Source organism: Varroa destructor, unplaced genomic scaffold, assembly GCF_002443255.2.
Source record: "Varroa destructor unplaced genomic scaffold, Vdes_3.0 BEIS01000003.1, whole genome shotgun sequence".
Taxonomy (NCBI): Eukaryota; Metazoa; Arthropoda; class Arachnida; order Mesostigmata; family Varroidae; genus Varroa; species Varroa destructor.
Window position 1 is genome coordinate 45,133,706 of NW_019211456.1, and position 19,633 is coordinate 45,153,338.

Below are 19,633 nucleotides of genomic sequence, written 5' to 3' on the forward strand. Positions count from 1 at the left end.
TAATTCAAACTGGTGCTTTTTGTTTTATAAGCGCTTTGAAATGAGAGGCTTTCAATTGTGTTTTATTTGATGGAAAACTATAGTAAAGTATCAAAAATGTTTCATGTCAAGAAGGAAATTAAGTACTCAAAAGTTTTGCTAATGATACAAACGGTTTTTGGGGACTGGGCTAAACGTCGAGGGCGAATTTACACTAGGCGAGTACGATACACGAAAGCCCCGAAGGCACCTCCCGTTCTGTTCGATTCGTCACATCTCGCATACGGACGAAAACGTGGAAGAATTAAAACAACGCTTGCAGGAATATAGCTAACAACACTCGGAGGGGTCGAAGAAAAGTTGGCCTCACACGAGCCATGTTAGACCATATTGAAATATCATTTGGAGGCAAGAGGTGTGGAAAGGATGGTGTCGAAAGACATGAATCGGCAAAGCAACTACCCCAAGAGAACTTTAACGTGCTCAGAAGGAGCGCATTTACTCTGACGAGTTATTAAATGTGACCAGATGTGTATATGCACTGGGGGTCGCCTGAGTGTCGCGTAAGAACAACCCTTGGCATACAAAAGCTGCGCGATTTAGGTAAAACAGCAAGCTTTTTCCATCGTCGTTTTCGACTGGGCATCACAAATTTACCTGAGCGTTATCAAGACGGCACATCACGTTTGCCCGACGCGGTCCTTTATCGTAGGCCTAAACTCCGAGAGAGACAGTTAATGCATTGGCTGGTGCATTGTTATTTGTATCATGTTTTTTTTAGCTGAAAAATTTCATGTCTACGTTACCTCGACCTCGTAAAGTTTTCAGCTTTTAATTTTGCTCCTTGTATTTTTTGCCCTGCAGAAGTCGAACATATTAATGCAGAAGTGAAAAGCATGCATAGAAGGAAAAATTTTCTAACCAAGCACATGCCACGGCAGCTTCAGATAACCTTTATTGGAAAAAAAATACATTTCTTGTCAAGTTTATACTCGTATTAGGTATATTTCCAAGAAATATACTATCGTTTACTGTTGTAAGGATCAATTCCGCTATTCCGAGTATTCAGTTGATTAGGGCTTTTGAACGCAACGGGTACATGTAGAGACATTAATGAATCTTGCATAATAAAATCAATCGACACGATACAGAGCTGCCAGTCGTGAGAAAATTTTCTCTGCGATGCCGATGAAGCTTAGACCTGTCCACACACCGATATAACTGCTTATATAACCGAATGTCATTTCCAACTGAAATACAAAAAAAGAAGAGATATCTTCAGTCAGACAAAAGTTGCGTGCTTTCTAGGGTCATCGTCGACAGTATGTGGCACATCACGGAAGCGAATAGATTTTACCTGTTAATAATAAACGATACGTATAATTAAAAACAAACTATATGACACAACTTGCGTATGCACCCAAGTTCATGTTAGTTTTTCGCACGGAGACAGTTTGACGCCGATAGTTTAGATTGATACAAACAACTTTCGTGCAATATAGCTGTGATTCGCTCCTCAGGCGTACCTCGATTGCTTGGTTGTAGGTGAATGTCTCCACAGTGGATGATGCCATGGATAATACGAGGCTCGACTTATGTCTGAAACTCATATAGTTTAAATAAATCTAGTTAAGTTGCAGTCATATTCTACAGCTGCGAACTTACAAGCGGGTATATACGGTGCTTCTTAGAGGTAGTCGAATGGTTGATTATTTAGAAGATATTTACCCGATTTTTCAAAGTAAAGGTAAAGGCTTAAACAACAAGCTTATTTTTCAGATACGCTCAATAAACATGAAGATCTTAGGAAATAACTGAACTTTCGAGGTACCGACTCTAACATTTACTTAGCATGACACATTTACGACGGTTCGCGCGCAAAGGTACCGCATAAATATATGGACCAGTAAGTTAATCGTTCTTGCATTTAGCTACCTAGTATAATATACTACGCAAATCGCAAGAAACAGATCGACAATTGTTTCAACCGCGACAGAAAGACACAAATAAAGCAAAAGCAATAAATTTGAATTGAAAGAACAATATGATTCGTCATTGAGCTTAAAGTGGCCTATACGCTGACTACTTTTTTCTAGGTGTCTCTGTCTTCCTTCGTCCCTGAATATCGACACAAGTTATCGAATGTGCTTGATGTATATTTAACGCAATGATTCCGATAAGTTTATGTTGAAATTTTGTTGAATCAAGCCCAGAAAATTATCAGCAATTCTTCTCGGCCATTATCCAGATAGCTCTTCGATTCCACTCCAATCCTTGCCTATCGGCCGTAATCAAGCGCCTGTTTTGGTTGCATCACTTTAAACGGTCGAGCTGCTAAACTAATTCGATTGGTTCATGGAAGAGAGAAAATGCACAGTAGAAGATTTTTTAACTTTTGTTTAAAAAGCACCCACACGCTTTGACGATAGTACGTAACTGTAGTTGCAAGAAGAGTATTACTCCCGTTCGACTTTAGAAGATATTCTGCCGTATATGCATCGTTCATTAATTCGTGATCGGACTATGTCTTCTGTCGTCTGGCGAAGATTCACGCATAGCTTCTAGTCGAACAGCCCAGTAAATTGGCTTACGAATTTTGCTTGCAGTTAACCTCTTGCTAGAATGAGACTTTGAAATGTACCTTAAATACATTGTCAAGATCTTCATCTGTTAAGGCCCCGTACAGCTTCGTCGAAACATCTAGTCGAATATACCAGGACGGCGAAGATGTTAGGAAATGACCAGTCGCTTTTGTCACCTTATCCAATGCTGTCTGTAGTACCAAGGAGTACTTCTGGGACAATCTAATGTCACACAGATGTACTATGAAATCCTTACGCCATAGTGAATATGTCGGATTTGACACTTTAATCAGTGAAGCAGTAGCTTTTGAGTTTGAGACAGCTGAAATCAGTGCCTTCGAATTATGTTTTCGGCCGAATTTTTTGTTAGAAAATTTTCAGGTCCAATAGACTTCCCGTTCTAGTCAGTTACTTTCTCTTTATAACTTATATGAATTTGTCTCGGCACCGGCTGTACGCACAAGTTCAAACACAGACAAATCATTGCTCCATCGATATTGGCAAATCCCATCTCATTAAAACTGCGTTAGAAGGCCCAGAAGATACCGAAAATTACGCTGTCGGGTTGATACAGGTTGTTTTCCCTCTTCCGGATGCTTTTTTCCCGCAGCAAACTCCTAGCACAATTAATTTTTGCACAAGGCCCAATTGTATCGAACGTATAATGGGATAGCCAACTTGGTGCAGGGCTAAAATGACGCCTTGCGTCAATTTCCCTGATATGACCAGTCTGTTATTTATCATTAGTCGATTATTTCGAGTCATAATAAACTTCCGTCGGAAAAAACACGGCTGACAGGAAATGATGATAGGTCGCTACTTACATATTTTTCGCTGACTGTCTGAAGCGCTGCAATCCCGCTAATCTGACATCGTACAACACGTCTCTGTAAAATGTATGTCAAACTACGATTGTTATTTTGACAGCCGTATGGGTGGCAGTTCGCGTGGCTTTCATTCCATGGTTAGATATGGATTAATTGTTTGTGCCTTAGTAGCGTTGCAAGGTTTAAGTTTACCACCTTTGATGTTTGGTCTTAGGCAAGTGTATCCCCGGGCTTTTTCTCGTGCTTGCTTTCTATCACTCGTAATTGTCCGAAATATAATACACGAACTTACTAGCAAGTTTATCAATCATAGTCTTCGGAATAAGTAAGCTGAAACATTGCCTTTTTGTTATGTCGTCACAAGCCTAAAACGGAGCAGAACACCCAGTAACCCATCTGAGCAACATCCATTTGTCTAGACTCTTGTCAGATATTAGACATAATTACAAAGCATACTCGCAGCGTATAGGACCATTTCGCCCAAGCTATCTTTTCGGCATTCTGAATTCTGCTGAATCTTTCCTTTGATTCGCATAGGTCATGTATATCGTCAAACCCGAATCTGCGGCTCTCTAGACTTAATACTCTGCTAATAATGCTACGTAGTTGACGTTCAGTGCCTACTATTAGTGATATAAGTATTACGCTTTACAAGAAACGTCATGGTTTTCTATGATTTTTTCAAGCCAGTTGACAACATTTATCCTCGCTTGTGACTGACATTTCTTTTATTTTATTATTTTCGACAGAGAAATGACCTAAAATTCTTTGAATACGCCGCAATATACCAGGTTGTGAGAAGTATCCATTTAATCACATTGCCGAGTTGACTGAACTTGGGCCGATCCCTTAATTAGATTTATACGGGGCACGTAAAAGATGATTTCCACCTTTGTGTTGCGGGCGATTTGGGAAAAGCTTGATCATTGGCCGATCAAAGACATCGCGCTAGCAGGCAATCCAGCTTGTGAAGCCATACTGGATCTAAGGAAGCAGCCCTAATAAGATAGCCCAACAGTACAGCAGGTTCAATTTTCATTACATCAAGGAGACTCACTTGCAACCAAGCTGACATCGCCGCTCACAGGTGACCATGGTGCGGTTTTCTATAGCAGCATTTTCACAACCTTCTGTAATAATTATCATACAGATAGACTTTCAGTGAACGCCACTTATTAGACAGCCATCAGTCTTGTAAAAGCATTGGGATCGAAGCACTGAGATTAGCGACCGTCCATTTCATATAGAAGGAAATAATTAAATTAAAAATTATGTGAAAATGTGATGGGTATCGTTGAAGCTGTTCTGTTTTTATGAATTGTTATAGTTATATAAGCTTTTCGTCATTATCATCATTTATGTTTGGATCTAACTGAATTTGGAGCACCTGTAAACTTTGTTGTTGACTTACTGAAGTTTTTGAAATCGCAGAGGCGACCGATATACGTTCCAGAGTATTCATTGGTTGGCATTGTACAGTTGCATATTTCTTGCTCGATTGCCATTTTGCACTCTTGCACACAACCTGAGAAGGTAAGATGGCCTCCCCATGCTGGCCGAAAGTCCCCTTCTTCATAGCGTTGACAGTTTGTGCGAAAAGGACGTGGTAAACGTTTTATCGTTTGCTAGAATATTCATCGACAAATTAAATACTTCAACCAGCTTTCTTATGTGCTCTGCGACGCGAGAAGAAGAACTTCCGCGTGAATTTAAGCTAGATTATTGTCAAGCATATATTACTGCTTAAATAACGTGTTTTAAAGAAGGGTGTTTCTGGCTGTCCGGAAAATAATTAACAAACAATTTAAATCGAGCGCGCCTTTTCAGCGTCGTCTAGCCGACAATGGAATTGTATCGAGCAAACTATTGATTATTCTTTTTTTAAACTTTAAAAACAAACAATTTTTAAAACTGTTTTTTTAGCTGAAACATACCTGTATCACGGTCACTTCGACCAGCATATCAGGAAACATAGAAATCGCTTCGATCGGGGTTGGGGGATTTGTACCAGCCCGATGCACAAACACCGGCAGTGTGTGCGACCCCATAAATGATAGCATATAAGAACTGTTCCATGTGACCATTAGCCGGAGTTCTGCCAGTGTAACCAACAAACGTGCCAGTGCACCGATTAAAAAATACATCCGCTCACAGGTTTTGATTTTTCGCAGATAACTTCTTACGAGCCATTCAAATCAATGTGGCTCCTATTGAATCGATAGATATCGGTAATACTGCTAATCTGCTATCCTAATAACTCTGCTTAAGGCACAGTAACATCAATGGTACACTGAGGCGAAAAAAACATAAACTACCCTTTAAATTTTAAAGACAGTAGCGCTTCTTGAAAGTACGGTTGAACTCTGCTGGATGAAGTCGTCAAAATGAGATAATTTCAATTAGGTAATTTTCTCAATGATTCGTTTAGTACCACCATTTTGTCAACAATAGGTTGGTACCGTACAGAGATTCAGCGTAATGTAAACCCTACCTACAAATGTAAACGTTATGATTAAATGGGTAATTGATACAGAGCGCATGAAGGATTTCGTAATTTAATAGGGATATTTTCAGATAACTATTCTCGTAAATATAATAAGCGTAACGTAGGACAAGGGTTATACTGACCGTAAAGCCAGGGATAAGGGCATGCGAAGAACAGATGGCCCTTGTGTAACTGCAGAGCATCGAATACGAAGCAAAACCGTGCAGGAATTTTGAAATATGCTCGGCGTATGCTTTACAGATACATGAACGAGGTAATGTAAGCAGGTCAATCCGATTTGTTATGGATAGCACGCCCATAGACTAATTGCTTTAATAGTTCTGTTTGTCTAAAGATAATTAGCGTATTCATGCATAAATATCCATTTAATTTAGTCGACAGTAAGTGAGATTTGCCGTTATGTGATGCCTTAAATTTTTTATTAGCTAGCCCTATATAAGTGTATCTATATGTCGAAATCACTAAGATCCTAACACGGCCTGAATTCCAGATGCCGTAAAGAGAATCCTGAGATTTCTATACGTAAGGTGCTGAGCCTTCAGGTTGGCTGCGACCAGCACCTTGATGATTTGATGATTTCTTTATGAAGATCCATATTGCTTATGTGTCTTAAATCATCAAAGCGTCCGCGCCAGAATAAGGAAAACGAAAGTTTACAACCAGAAATAGAGTAATCCGATTGAAAATAATCGAGCCAACTGTTTTTCTTCGTGACACGTAGAGCATAACACGCATAATCTAGTAGAAGACTTTTGTGTCATATCCGCACACATATATACTCTGTTCGGTTATCGGTGTTCGACAATCCATGGAGACCCATCAAAGCGATTTGGCGTTGCCCCGAAGATTGAAGCACACCCCTACACTAATTTTCTGTATATTGGCCTGCCTTTTCCCTTAAGAACAGCGAATTATTATGGTCCAAAATCCTTAGTGACTCAGGCTTTAAACCTTGACTGACATGATAACTGCACACAACGTTCCTAAATCGCTCATAAAATCTGAGGCCGGCGTGCAAATGCTTCAAAACATGCTGCACGGTTTTCTGCATCAGGTATATTATCCTTAGAAACACTCAATGGTGGTAACGGTGCAGTAAAATGATCTCGGGGCAACTGACATGACCAGATCGTAGAGGAAAGATACTTATTCGACAAGGTTAGTAGCGAGACTCAACGTTCCTAGTTATTTTCTTTTAAACAGTTTATACTACAGGGTTCGAAAAAGTAGAGTTTTGTTGCATGAAGTGCGTCAGGCTGAGGTTGTCACAAGAGTACGTCGTGGCGCGAAAACAATTGGGCACCGTGGAGAGTGTCGTGGAAAACCGTAGAACACGTTTCAAAGCAGCTCCATGTTGGACGCATACGACATTCGTATATATAGTAACATTATATATATATATATATAGAAGTGCTTCTCACAATTCATCGCAGTCAAATGACAAACACGACTCGTGCCTGCTGACCATATGACAGTCAAATAATTCGCTTATAATTGGTTGTCCATAGTCACGCCACTCCGCGTATATGACTAATTTCGGAACTGAATAGCGGTACATCTGAAAAATCAGGGCAAAGCCTTTTTACATTAAAAAAAAGTATATGTATTTTTTCGTCGATTGTATATGGAGTTTAGTCATATACCTTATGTCATTATGGCTTAATTCGTAGGACAACACAGATATAGCGTGCACCTGGATAAGGTGTACAAAAATACTTGATATGATTACTCCAACGTACCACATCCTTTTTGGTGCAGTTGTTCGGATAGTACTCGCAGACCTGGGATAGATTGTACCTGAAAATCGTTCACAGATCGACTAGGGTTTAAACAACGTTATAGGTAGATTGACTTTGTAAATTGTCTACGTTTCCAACGCCAACTGTATAAACGCCACAAGCAGCATTGTGACACATTTATCATCTTACAATTTCGTTACAAGGTGTTAAGCTAAAATGTTTGTTTACTATAATTGGCAAGTGACCTCTACAATGGCAACACGATTAACGCGTAGAGTATCGGGCTCGGAGACGAGAGTCAACAAATAATAAAAAGGGCTTCCATGTTGATCTTCGTTATAATATTCACCTTCATTAAGCTCACTGAAGTTTATTGAACCATGTACACTGAATTGTCTTCGCTTCAAAAGGTAAGACCCTCAATGTTAAGAGAAATGCCTCATTTGAGTATTTTTAAGAACCGCTAGATTTAATGTAAGGCTCATAATCTGATTCATAGCAGGCGGTGCGGCCTGCCCTATCGCTATAATGGTATTAAACCTCAAAGTCTGTTTTTTAGAGAAAAAGCTAAATTGTAATGGGCCACTTAACCTCTTCCTACTTTACTGTTTCTTCTAAAGATAAATCTAGGTCCCATAGTTTTCAAAAATACACTAACGACCGTTCTCCGACTAACCCTTTTGAGGGGAGTTTACGAAAACATGTACGTAGAGAACCTGTCGGGGACCAATAGACTCAGTTACTCGTAGCGAGATTCAAGTTCCATCAAGGTACTTAACTAACAATTACAAAATTTTGTCATCTAAAACATTTAACTACTACGTTATTCACAAGCGAGAGAGATGAGCTGATTCGGATAAGTTAGCTGACGAGCCTAACTAACTTAAATGTTTCTTAAATCAGCTGTACCTGGCCACGCCAGCAGGAACTATGCGTTTATGAATGCATGATGGCGCTGTAGTTCGCGAAAAGCCAAAAGAACCTTCGAGCATTTGTTCCCTAAGCGAATGTATTGCCTATCGTGCGGCAGTGATAAGCGCTCTCTCAGTTGTAACGATAACAGTGCATTCAAAAACTACGTTATTACACACAACGCACTCGGTGAACGTGCTAATATAAACACTGATAGTGAAGTACGAAATCCTCACAAACAATCGCACCAGTGTTCAGGACAGATTGTAACTGCAGGAAATATGACCGAATCCTTTTCGAAGGTTGGTGACACAATTGAAGGGTATTGAAGATAGATTTGTATTATACGACTCACCTGTAAAATGGCCATACCTTATTAATAGATAAGAATTTCACGCTAATCTCTAGTTATTTGAAATGTGAGAAAAAATATAATACCAGAGAGATAAACCAATGAATACATTTAGCCCTGGCTTCATGTGAGGTTATATAAACTAAATAGACCCGCCGCTCTCAGTGGAGGCGAATGTTCGCATGTTTCAGATGCCTGCAGACGACGCAATTCTAAATAAAAGAGCTATTTTACAATTGACATTTGTTTAACAAATGGCTTTCGCACTTACTTGGTAAATCATGCCGCTAAAACAGATGCAGAACATGATAAACCGGAACATAGTGGGAGATTCGAGCAAGCGGCTGTATTTTGTGGGAACTATACAAACGAGACCTTACACAGAAATCTGTCGGGTGCCTGTTGCACTCTCCGTTTATAAGGGCGGGAACCATATAAAATACGACTAATCTAGATAGCTCGATACATCCTCCAATATTAGAGGGCTCCTGTAAGGGATTGCCACCACAGGGAGGTACGCGAAATCTGCTAATGTACTCGTTCGTAAGTTTAGCGAAGATATCAGCAACGATAGAATAATTGCGTTATCGATCTCCCTGGACAATATGCGCGTTTCGCGTAGACAACTTCTTAGTTAGTTAAACATGTAACCCCTCTTCACGTTGTTAATATTAACACATTGTTTCATACAATCAGTAAATTATTTATGTTCGGCATTAAAGACATGGTGGAGAAAAATGTCGACATTTAATGTCACCAAAAGCTTGTGGGGATGAGGCGCCGGTGTGCGGTCTCGTCTCGGATCTCAAGTTGGGCATTATGAAGTAATCGTGACTTGGTAATCTACATTTCCTATATCATCATTGACAGATGATAATTAAAATTTTCGAAATTCATGGGCTTACAAGTTCATCTACACTGTGAAGTATAAGACTTGGCTATGTTACTCGGATTGTTATTATCGGTTACATGTATAGCTAGCTGTTCGGGCGCTTTTATCTGCTAGCAACAGTAATTGTATTGATTAGCGGCAAAGTCAGTCGGACCCAGCACGTGTGGCCGACTCTCCCTAGTCCCGTTTTCCCCTATCGCCCGCTACAAATTTACTATTTATCCGCTGGTCACAAAAATAGTACAGCGACAACCGTATACAGGGCTTCTTCAGCGCTAGTAGTGGTAGCTTCTTGAGGCATAATCCGCATATCGCTCCCGACGTGGTGTGGTGTGATGCGGAGCCTCTTGTCCGTGAACCAACACTGAAATACTTCCATCAGCACCGTCATCCATATCAAAAGAAAGCCTGAAATACAAATGATATCAATGAAGCTTGAGAAGGGTTAGCGGACCCGTGAGGGCACAGAAGGTACTCTACATCTGATAGCATCGGTAACATCGATGTCAGTACAAATTCTGTGAGGAAAGGACAGCGCAGGCAATCAGTCTGGTTCACACAAACTAAATCAAAGGATTTTCTAATTGTTGCTAATTTGAGTGGCCCAGGTCATATTCGCTGCCATTCGCAGTGGACGGTCAGCAGCCTCTAATCAAAAGCCGCAGGAAAACGGCGACAACTTCCTTCACCCATACCGCTTTTTATGTCCATCTCACCGTCGTATTTTTGACAAATCGTTGAATTTTTTACCCATTTTTCATTATCGGGTTACCCTCTAAAATTTGTTGTTCAGATAATGCTACACAAACAAAACACAGACCGGAGATAGTTGTCATGCTACACAGTGTTTTTCTCCCTTTGCGACAATTGCCACCAGGCTTAAGTACACTGTTTTGCCCTGGCCAAGTAAAAAAAAAAAAGTAACTTCGTTTCAATTCCACAATCACCTATTCTGCAACAGGCAGTAACAGGGATTTTCTTAAGGAATTTTTTGCCGGTACCGTTTTGGCCGGCAAGTAGAATATTTTTATTGATGCTTTTTAATGAATTACATATTTATGAGCAGTGAAGTAGGATTTAGGGCGTAAAATTATGCGACAACTTTTCGTCTTACCTAAACATTTGTTACTACTACTATTGTTGTAATTTAAGGTTCTGTAGATACTGGGCAACTCTTTATTGTTTTATCCGAAGCCATCAACATGCCGAAGCCCCAGCAGTCAGAATCTATTTGCCAATTAACTCTTCCATTACCTGGCAAATGGAAGAAACGAGAACATAGACAATAGCGTATGCTCCATATGGCAGACACTTATCCTATGCTTGTTACTAATTTAATACAGGCTGCCCTGTACAATGGCGAACAGATTTTCTTGCGAAAATTGATCCAGCCGTTCCTTAGTTCTTTGTCTGTCTTTGTTGACCCTATTCGTCAACGTCCGTTCATAATCAGATATGTCCCCCTTCCGCCTTTCCAGCCCCTTTTCGAGTAGCAGCGTTCGATACGTTTATTCTTTTCTGTCTTAGTCAGTCCTCTTTCTTTTCGAGCATTATGCACACAAAAGTAGCATCTACGAGATTACGTTCTAAGCTGTTTGGCTACCTGTGCCAAAACGGTATGTCGTGTTACAGGGGACACTATCCATCGTCCTTAATGCACTTGCCTTGTTTCCTTCCGCTAGCTGCGTTGCCTGACCTGTGGATAAATGTCGTGTGTTCTTTAAGCCAAACACAGCCCCATGTGCTTCAGTACTCCATTCGAGTACGCCTTCCAGCACCACTTCAACAGGTGCTACACCGCCATTTTCTGCTTTTTCCTAGCTCTTTTATTCGCTGGCCTTTGCGTCTACTATTTTACAAGGTGTCACTTCCCCTCAGTTTTCGCTAGTGTTATCTACCGTTGCCTCAGCGTCGTCGTGGCTGATGTCAACGTGGTGATCGTGAACGCTGTGGACGGGACGATGTTGCTACTGCCGATGTACGTTCTTCTTATACTCGTCGTCCTGTTCGGCCAGTTTCTAGCGTTGCTTCTGCCGGTCCAGTTTTCCCGGTGCCTCAATTAATCGCTTGGAAACGTGCCCTGACTTGCTGACGACAAGAGCCTATGCTGCTACTACTCTCAGTGGAGGGTAGCAACGGGAGCTGCTACTGGTTGTCCTTTTACATTCCGCCTAGCTTTGGCCTCTCTAGCAGGCTTCTTGTCTCTTCTCTTCAGAGAGTAGTGAGAGATAAAGGGAGAGCGGCGAACTGAAAAGACCACCTAGACAGAGGTGAGAGGCTGTAAGCAGCTAGCTTACGACCCGACCGTCTTGAACAGGTTTTGGCCGCCGTTCTGCTAAACAAAAGCGGAACGGAAGAACGTTGTCGCTCGGAGAATAAATAGAAGAGCTCAGCTTTTCAACTCTCCAACTGAACGCTACTGCTCCGGTTGGCGTCAGGTTGATGGGTCGAGGTTTATCGATAGCCGATAGGCGACTAGGCCGCTCTGATTTGTCGTCAATTGAAGAATGAGGTTTTTGAGGTGTTGAAGGGAGGCGTGTCAGCTCTTTTGGGCTGTTCTTAGCAGCTGTCGATCCTATAGGTAAGTATGCAAATTTCGTGACCCACAACTATTTCTCTTACTGCATGTAACCGAGACAGACTTTAAGTTTGGAACATGCTGGCATTCTGCTGTACTATAGCTCCCGTAATAATTGTTCAAATTACGAAGCATTACTATAATGACTATTCTCTGTTGTAAAATTAATGCATTGATTCCATGGCTACTTTTTGCGAGAGCACTACTCTGTACCAATGTACACGAAGGACTATTGAATTTGTGAGGCTGGCTGTTGAAGGCGATAAGTTCATGCAGTCGCAATAATGACCCTTCAGAGTTTCTTCTGTGCTCAAATTAACTCGTGTAGTATAAAACGCTCTTCGCTTTCGACGAGTGTTCAAGAGTTATCATACCCATGTCCAAAAGTGAGACACAAAAACTAACGAAGTTAGTTTTTGTGTCTCACTTTAAACTGATTGCTCGAAATAATCGTTACGTAAAATTTATTTTAGTTAAAACTTTTTGTCCATTTTAGCTTAAGTTGCATTCATACACGAGTCACTTTACTTAAATTGTTCCATTAGCGCGAAGCTTTGAAACACCCTGTAATAGGAAAGGGCACGCATATTAGTACACGTACACAGCATATGATACACTTAAACTTAATATATACTTCACAAATTGTAGGCAGTTGCAATAGGAAACTCGATCATAACTGAAATCTACCTTCTTAGAAATAACTTTCCCTAGACGTCTCGCACACGACAGTGCCTGACTTCGAGGAACTCGAGGATGTAGTGATAAATGCAAAATAGCGCCTTAAAAGAAAACTTGTCAACCTGTTGTCCTACTAAGTATGCATCGTCCTTCGATAATGTCCTACGCTGTCATGGCAAAGCTTTTACTGGTCTCTGCATTTTGGTCGCTCTCTCTAACGTGTCTTGCCGAAGTTCCCAATTCAAAGGGTCTTGTCTTATCTTGAGTCACATGAGTAATTACATCTTCCGCATATTCTTCAGCGGGGTAGTTGATGGAATGGCGAAAAGAAGACGTAGCTGCATTCAATTCCCGATTAGCTTTCTGATTAAGAGACAGACTCTGCATCGGTCGTCTTTGTTGTCTTGCACTTGCCGGATTGTCTGTTTGCATAAAACATCGACAGTACCCCCTACCTGTAGTTTTACGACAGAATCGACTAGTCCCAGAGTTCTCACAGATTCCCCACGGAGTTGATGACATATACTGCACTGATCCATCAATTCTGCCATCGAAAAACCTTGACCCTGCCATGGTATGAGGATGTTTAGGGAAGCTGTCACTAGGACCCGAGCAGTGAGTAGGTGATATTTTGCTGCTCATTGAAAGGAATTGACTTCGTTGCGATTAAAGGTTAACTCGTGCTGACCAAAAGACGTGTTACAAATTCGAACGAAGCTCACGCTTATGTATTTGTTGAGGTTACGAAAAGCTTTAAATTTTAATAGAAATAGAAAATATGTCGCGGCCATTTACATTGTATATAGAAATCTAGGGGAAACCCCCTCAATACTGGGAATCTTGAACCTATGAGCGTATAATGGGACGCGATACTGAATGTAAAATTCAAAACTTTTAGTTGTATATACACTGAGAACTCATTGATGATCAGCAATTTCAAATCCTGCGTGACCAGGGACTTATATTAGGTGCAGTTCCACTTGTACATTAAGATCATTAATTTCCTTTGAGAGACGTAAGAGCGGTTTGTTGTTGACAGCTTTTTTGTGTGTTTTCACAGTTGTTATTGACAGAGAGTTTAACTTTCCAGTTATTTATGGATTTTAATTTATGGATTTAATTTATGTAATATATGGATAACGAATTATTACCATTGATTAGTGTGTATTGCTAGACGTAAACAGATATCCTGTACAAGTTAACACTTTGAATGTTCGTACATTCGACATATATGTTGGCTCTCTTCCTCGTGGCACAAAGCGGACATTTAGAAATAAAGTAAAAGTATTTTATTAACAAATTTGCAAGTCCGAGACTGCATCAGTTAGCATGTGCCTAGCAGGATGTATGCAGATTACCTTTATTTGACTTAGGTTAAGTTTATTATATTTATTTGTTTGTTTATTTAAAATGTATAGCAGTGGCTAAAAAACCGCTGAATTATGTTTAGATTTAATAAGTGTTACACACAATAATATATAACACACAATAGGTGTGACAGTGATGCAAACACAATGTAGCTTGTTTGCCATAATACCGTACAATTTGTATGAAAGGAAGGTATTTTACACAGCGATATCACTTTATGAATCGTTTTTTCCTAGGCTCGGTAGTAGGTTTGTTCGAGTCAACCTGAGATCCCAACTGACATAACTGGGTGAAGGTACAGGGTAAGAAATTATCCATGAGGTAATGGCTAACTCTACTACTGGGTTTCAATCTAAAAAGTCAAGTGGAGGCAAATGATCTATTTGCAGCTAAAATAATTTGAAGAAAAACTAAAATTCAGACGAATGATACAGCATAGTATAGCAACGCGAACTTCACTAGATCTTCCTTAGTATCCAAAAATAAGAACAATAAATGTATTCTTATGAAGTGACTGATAGATACAACGGCATTGTACAGCAACCTACGTCCCGAAAAAATGCACTTCCAATCAAGATTAGATTAAAATAACTAATTATTATTATAATAATAAAGGAGTATTTATATACTTCAAAAACACTTTAGTACCACAGAAGACAAATTTGTGTTACAAATATGCTCCTATGGAACAAATAGTTTCATGACGTTCGTACTGTGGTACTTTGGTTCGATATTTTAAAAGCTTTCTGGATGCAAGATTAGCTTCTTCGGTACGGGTCCTTATTCTTATAAACGACGCATACTATCGCATAATTTTCAGCTCGAGCCTCTTTTTATATACCTTTGTCAAATAAACCAAATGAGACCTCGTGCTTTAAAGTTTCGCATGCTGTCACCACCCACTAGGAACAGGATCTGCATGAGATTACACTTCAAAAGATCAGAAAATATGAAGTGCTTTATGCAGAAACTTTTCGGAATAAATACGCATATATTAAACCTCAACGTTCTGTCGTCCGGCCGACGAGAAAACCTTAAGGCTGTAATAATGAATAGTCAAGTATTATAACGCTTGGATACGCATTATATATAACAAAAGCAAGCGGCAAAGTTAAACACATGGCGGCGTCCATATTTTGACTTCTAATTAGTCTTAAGTAAATAATAGCAAACATTTTACCAGCATCTTCAGGTTTGCTTTCGAGATTCTTTTGGAGCAAACGTGCCGGTTCCTGTTTGAAGGCTGGAGACCAGTAGAAATTTTATCATACGTTTTTCAACAAATCTTCAGTTCTACGCGAAGCGTGCAGCAGGATATTCGAGCGTACTAACAAAGCATCAAAAGTGTGATGCAGTCAAATGTACTAAAATATTTCTCATTCATACGAAGCATAACTTGCGTTCTATTGAAATAATAAGTAAGCACAATGTTACTGATTGAAACAACGGAACGCAGAGAGCGCTACGCTTCTCTGCGTTCCTCGACGGTGGCGAGCTATCGAGGTTCATCCTGATAGTGGCAGGTCCGGTGGCTATTAAGATTGATTTATATTTGAATTTATTGCCCTAGAATGATGTAAATCGGGAAAAATAAATAGCGGAAAATGCTTAGTCACCAGCTGCTTTTTATAGGATATAAAGGTTTTGTAATCATGCGGATGTAGATCGGTAGAATAAGGGATTTGAAGCGGACGTTGAATATTTTTTGCTCAAACCAGATATTTCAGGCCTGAGGCTAGAAAAATCTGACGTTGTTGCCAAATAACCAAATAGAGTCCGTGCCCTAGATTGTCGTGCCCGTAAGTTTCTTGAATAACTCGAGATACTGGGCTGTATTTGTTTTCGTTTATGTTCATTATGTTTCATTACTTCATTTTCGATACACCTGACGATAAAGTGCGGTTATTACCTAACGTCTGAACCTTCTTAGACACCGTTATCAAACACAAAATTTTGAAAAAATTCTCGGAAATGCTGTACATCCTTACAATAAAATGCCTGAGGGATAGGGGAAAGACAAAATAATTCACCCAACAAGCACTGCTTGAAGCAGGCGATTGAAGTCAAGTTCAAAAGACACGTTAAATTGAGGAGAGGAGTAGTCAGAAGGAAACTTTTCAAAAGTAGCACTCGGATCGGGGTGCACGATAAGCGTACAAAAGAGAAATTTAACGTATGATAACATCAAGTTATTCTGAATAATGAAAAACTCAAACCCCAATTCAAAGGTTAAGTGTACTGCGTGCATTACAAGCGAATATTGACCTTTTCGTTTAAAAATAAAGCGGGTACTCATAGCAGTAAGAAGTAGGGTTCTAATAATACAAAGCATGGTTTTGTTTGTAGAAGCTTTAGGCGAAATCCGGATCACGGGCATCTTTCTAGAAGGCTGGAAAAAGAGCAAATCTAGTATCAATATAAGAGGGAGGACAAAACCCTTCAAACCAATATTCTGGCTCATGGCGGAAAATCGTTGCGGGCTAATTGCTCAAGGACATCAATAATAAACATTTTATAATGCCTTGTAAGACGATCCTGGAAATAATTAGAGCAAAAATACTTAATGTAAATGGGGCGTGGAAATTTCATATGAGAAGAGTCACTTTAAGTCACCTAAGTAGAAGGAATGTTCTACACGATAGTAATATCAACATACCTAGGATGTCGTCCAATGTTTAGTGCTTGGCCCTCTCCTCCAAAATATAGGGTGCGATGAGACCCTAAATCAGGTCGATCAAAACTGATATATCTTGCGGCCAATACAGTACGTGTCACAATGTACGTAAGAAAAGTCACAACGCGGAAGATGCAAGGATATATGACAATTAACAGTGAGTAGAACCTCCTTGACTCTTACAAGTAATTCTTAAACGGAAGTCTAACAAAAGAAACGTTTCGAAAGGTGACACTAGGAAAATGGTAATGGAAAATGAGAAAATAAAACTAATACGGCATGAAACGCAAAGATTTTTTCGAAAGGAACCAATAGACAGCTGGCATTTGGTTTGACTCAAACCTTCCTTAGCACCTTCAATTACAACGACACGCTAGATACTTGCCCAGGACAGATTAATGGGTTCTAAAAATGCTAAAGTCCACAGAGAAATAACACGTGGTTTATGAATCTGTTAGTAGGGTTATTACAAAATGAAACTGAGCTTTAATGAGACGATGGAGGGGTGAGCTCCGTATTTTTTTCGGCCGATCCCTTTCTTTTTCTCTTTGTTCCTCCCCCACCTGGTAGATTTGCCAAGGTGATGTTTAATTAGGTGTTCGCGGACTCATGGGTCTCTTATCCATTGCCAAAGCAGTCGATGCATCTTTCCCTTTATCGTTTAGTTAGTCTGTGAGGAAGTGATTTTGGTAGGTAATAAAAACGTCAGACCATTTAGGGCTTTTGGCAGTTCTATTCTACCTAACCACATTATGCGAGGAGTCCAAAGCATTTCCGCTATTGGCGACTGCAAAAAATGCCCACTGAATTCGATTCCTATCGACGGCGACTGCAGTTCTTTCGCTGATTCCTCTCCTTGGCGATGGAGATTGTCGTATGTCTTGTCGCGTTCGCATGCTCCAAACGCAATTTGCGGAACAAATTGCATCATACCCATTTTCAGAATGGCCTCAAGTCAAATCATGGGGGACCCGTTTTTTATTCAGTTTCCGCATTTTCAGCATTGACTGGCTATTAACCAGTCAGCCAAAGGGTATCAGATACACACAGCTGATCGGAACCGGCAATACATTTACCGTACCAATAAATATCCTCTGGACCTGCTTACACGATCAGGCTACTGTGCAGGACGTTTTTATCCCGTGTAGGACCTTTGATATCTTGCGATGACATGCGGCTGCCGTGATCTGCAAAACCTTAGTGCTATTATAGAGCTTGGTCACGCCTGGATCCCAGTGCGGGTTTTCCCAATTCTTACATTGCAAAGGATCCGGACTCAGCGTTTTGTGATTTTCTTCCGAAGGATCGAAATGTGTAGGTGTGACAACGCGCCAACGCCGGGAATCGTTGTGCCATTGCGGTATTGAACACTGCAGTCGTATGTCAGTAGCTCTAGACTCGATCGTGCCAGCTTCGTGCGGGTGGTGATATTTTTTTTCAGGCTTCATTTCAACGGAGTACTGATGGTCACCGTCATACACCTCTAGCCCTATTACTCAGATGACGGCCAAATCGGTCTTAATTTTGTCTTCTGGGCCAAGAGTCAAACACTAGCATAGAGTCAACTCTAGCGTACGCTATCATAAACACTCGGCGCTTGGCGCTTCTTGTACTAAGAATGCGTCCATCCTGGCGCCACATGCATCGGTCCGGATTTCGGTCAGCAAATCCTCTCGGGAGCACTGTGAAATGCCTTTTGCTGCAACTATAGGAAAACCGATGGGTGCTAAACAACGAATCGTACGGCGGCCTGAAAATTCAACGAATCTCCGCAAAAACCGATGGTAGTATGATGGAAGCTTTTGAAGCTAACGCGTGGTTGTAGGGGACTCCAGGGCACCTGTAACGTTATCTTCTCTAGTCCGTTCAAGATGCTCTACGCAAAGGTCCCACGGTGAAAGCGAAAGGGGTTTGGTCAACCAGCCGACCAAGAAATATTTTGTACCTGCAGCTGATAGGAACCGAAAACTTTATTAGCGTATTTCTGCCGGTATAATCGCAACTGCCAACGATAGAACCTTGTCGTTGTTGTGAATTTGGTGAGACCATGAAAGGCGGAAAAAAAAACCGATCCGGTTCACTGCTTGGCAAAGTTTGTATTATACTTCTATATAGCTGACATTTTATACAGGATCACCCTAATATGAAATGAAAACTCTGGCTTTTAGAACCTTTTTCAAAAGCATAGTTGTTTAATCGTTTATTATTTGAATGGTAACTTGTTTATTCCGATATTGATACGAGAGTCTAAAAAGTTTCGAAGGCTAAAGGTTTGAACAATTATTCTTGCCAGATAATTTACCGACATTTCGAAAAAATAATTACCCTTGATTTGCGCTGAAGCCGAGCTTCGTCGTCCATAAATAATAATGTATAGTTTGTTCATCCTCGTCTTCAATTGTTGATAGAGTACTTTTCTATAGCACGCTTCAACGAACTCAGGGTATATAAGGGTATAGCGGCCAGCACAAGCCTTCGACCACCAAATAAACACCGTTACGCTGTTGCAGCTGTCCATTCGCTTATCGATAAGAATGACTCCATAT

At 40.4% G+C, this 19,633-nt stretch overlaps 1 protein-coding gene and 2 long non-coding RNA genes across 4 annotated transcripts in view; 1 reads left to right on the forward strand and 2 right to left on the reverse strand.

Annotated features, from left to right (window-relative positions):
- Positions 1-309: 309 nt before the first annotated feature.
- Positions 310-9,361, reverse strand: LOC111246597 (uncharacterized). 2 transcript variants are annotated; one of them, XM_086983698.1, is made up of 11 exons: positions 9,169-9,361; positions 8,794-8,900; positions 7,634-7,691; positions 7,316-7,452; positions 6,017-6,126; positions 5,323-5,483; positions 4,800-5,013; positions 4,446-4,518; positions 3,386-3,448; positions 1,506-1,578; positions 311-1,229 (listed from the first exon to the last, which is right to left on the reverse strand). In XM_086983698.1, the coding sequence occupies exons 1-11, from the start codon at positions 9,217-9,219 to the stop codon at positions 1,113-1,115; spliced, it is 1,164 nt and encodes a 387-aa protein (XP_086839824.1). In that variant the 5' UTR covers positions 9,220-9,361; the 3' UTR covers positions 311-1,112. The 2 variants fall into 2 exon arrangements, with proteins under 2 accessions (XP_022652186.1, XP_086839824.1); XM_022796451.2 differs by lacking the exons at positions 8,794-8,900; positions 9,169-9,361 and adding an exon at positions 8,543-8,774 and having other exon boundaries at positions 310-1,229.
- A 3,455-nt stretch (positions 9,362-12,816) lies between these two features.
- On the reverse strand, positions 12,817-13,960 carry LOC111247996 (uncharacterized). Its single transcript, XR_002672356.2, has 2 exons — positions 13,055-13,960; positions 12,817-12,931 (listed from the first exon to the last, which is right to left on the reverse strand). It is a non-coding gene; the product is annotated as an uncharacterized LOC111247996 (long non-coding RNA).
- Positions 13,961-19,030: 5,070 nt separating this feature from the next.
- The window catches only part of LOC111247997 (uncharacterized), a 1,793-nt gene continuing 1,190 nt past the window's right edge, over positions 19,031-19,633 (forward strand). The window contains exon 1 of the long non-coding RNA XR_002672357.2: positions 19,031-19,179. This is a non-coding gene — a long non-coding RNA (uncharacterized LOC111247997). The remainder of the gene's footprint in view (positions 19,180-19,633) is intronic.

What these genes read in the sequence shown, in the direction of transcription:
- LOC111246597 (XM_086983698.1), bottom strand. Translation starts at nt 9,219, where the DNA reads ATGTTCCGGTTTATCATGTTCTGCATCTGTTTTAGCGGCATGATTTAC. An exon ending in CCCTTATCCCTGGCTTTACG is followed by an intron (nt 5,484 to 6,016) that starts GTCAGTATAACC and finishes TTACACTGGCAG; the next exon opens with AACTCCGGCTAATGGTCACA. An exon ending in TCGAAGTGACCGTGATACAG is followed by an intron (nt 5,014 to 5,322) that starts GTATGTTTCAGC and finishes TGAATATTCTAG; the next exon opens with CAAACGATAAAACGTTTACC.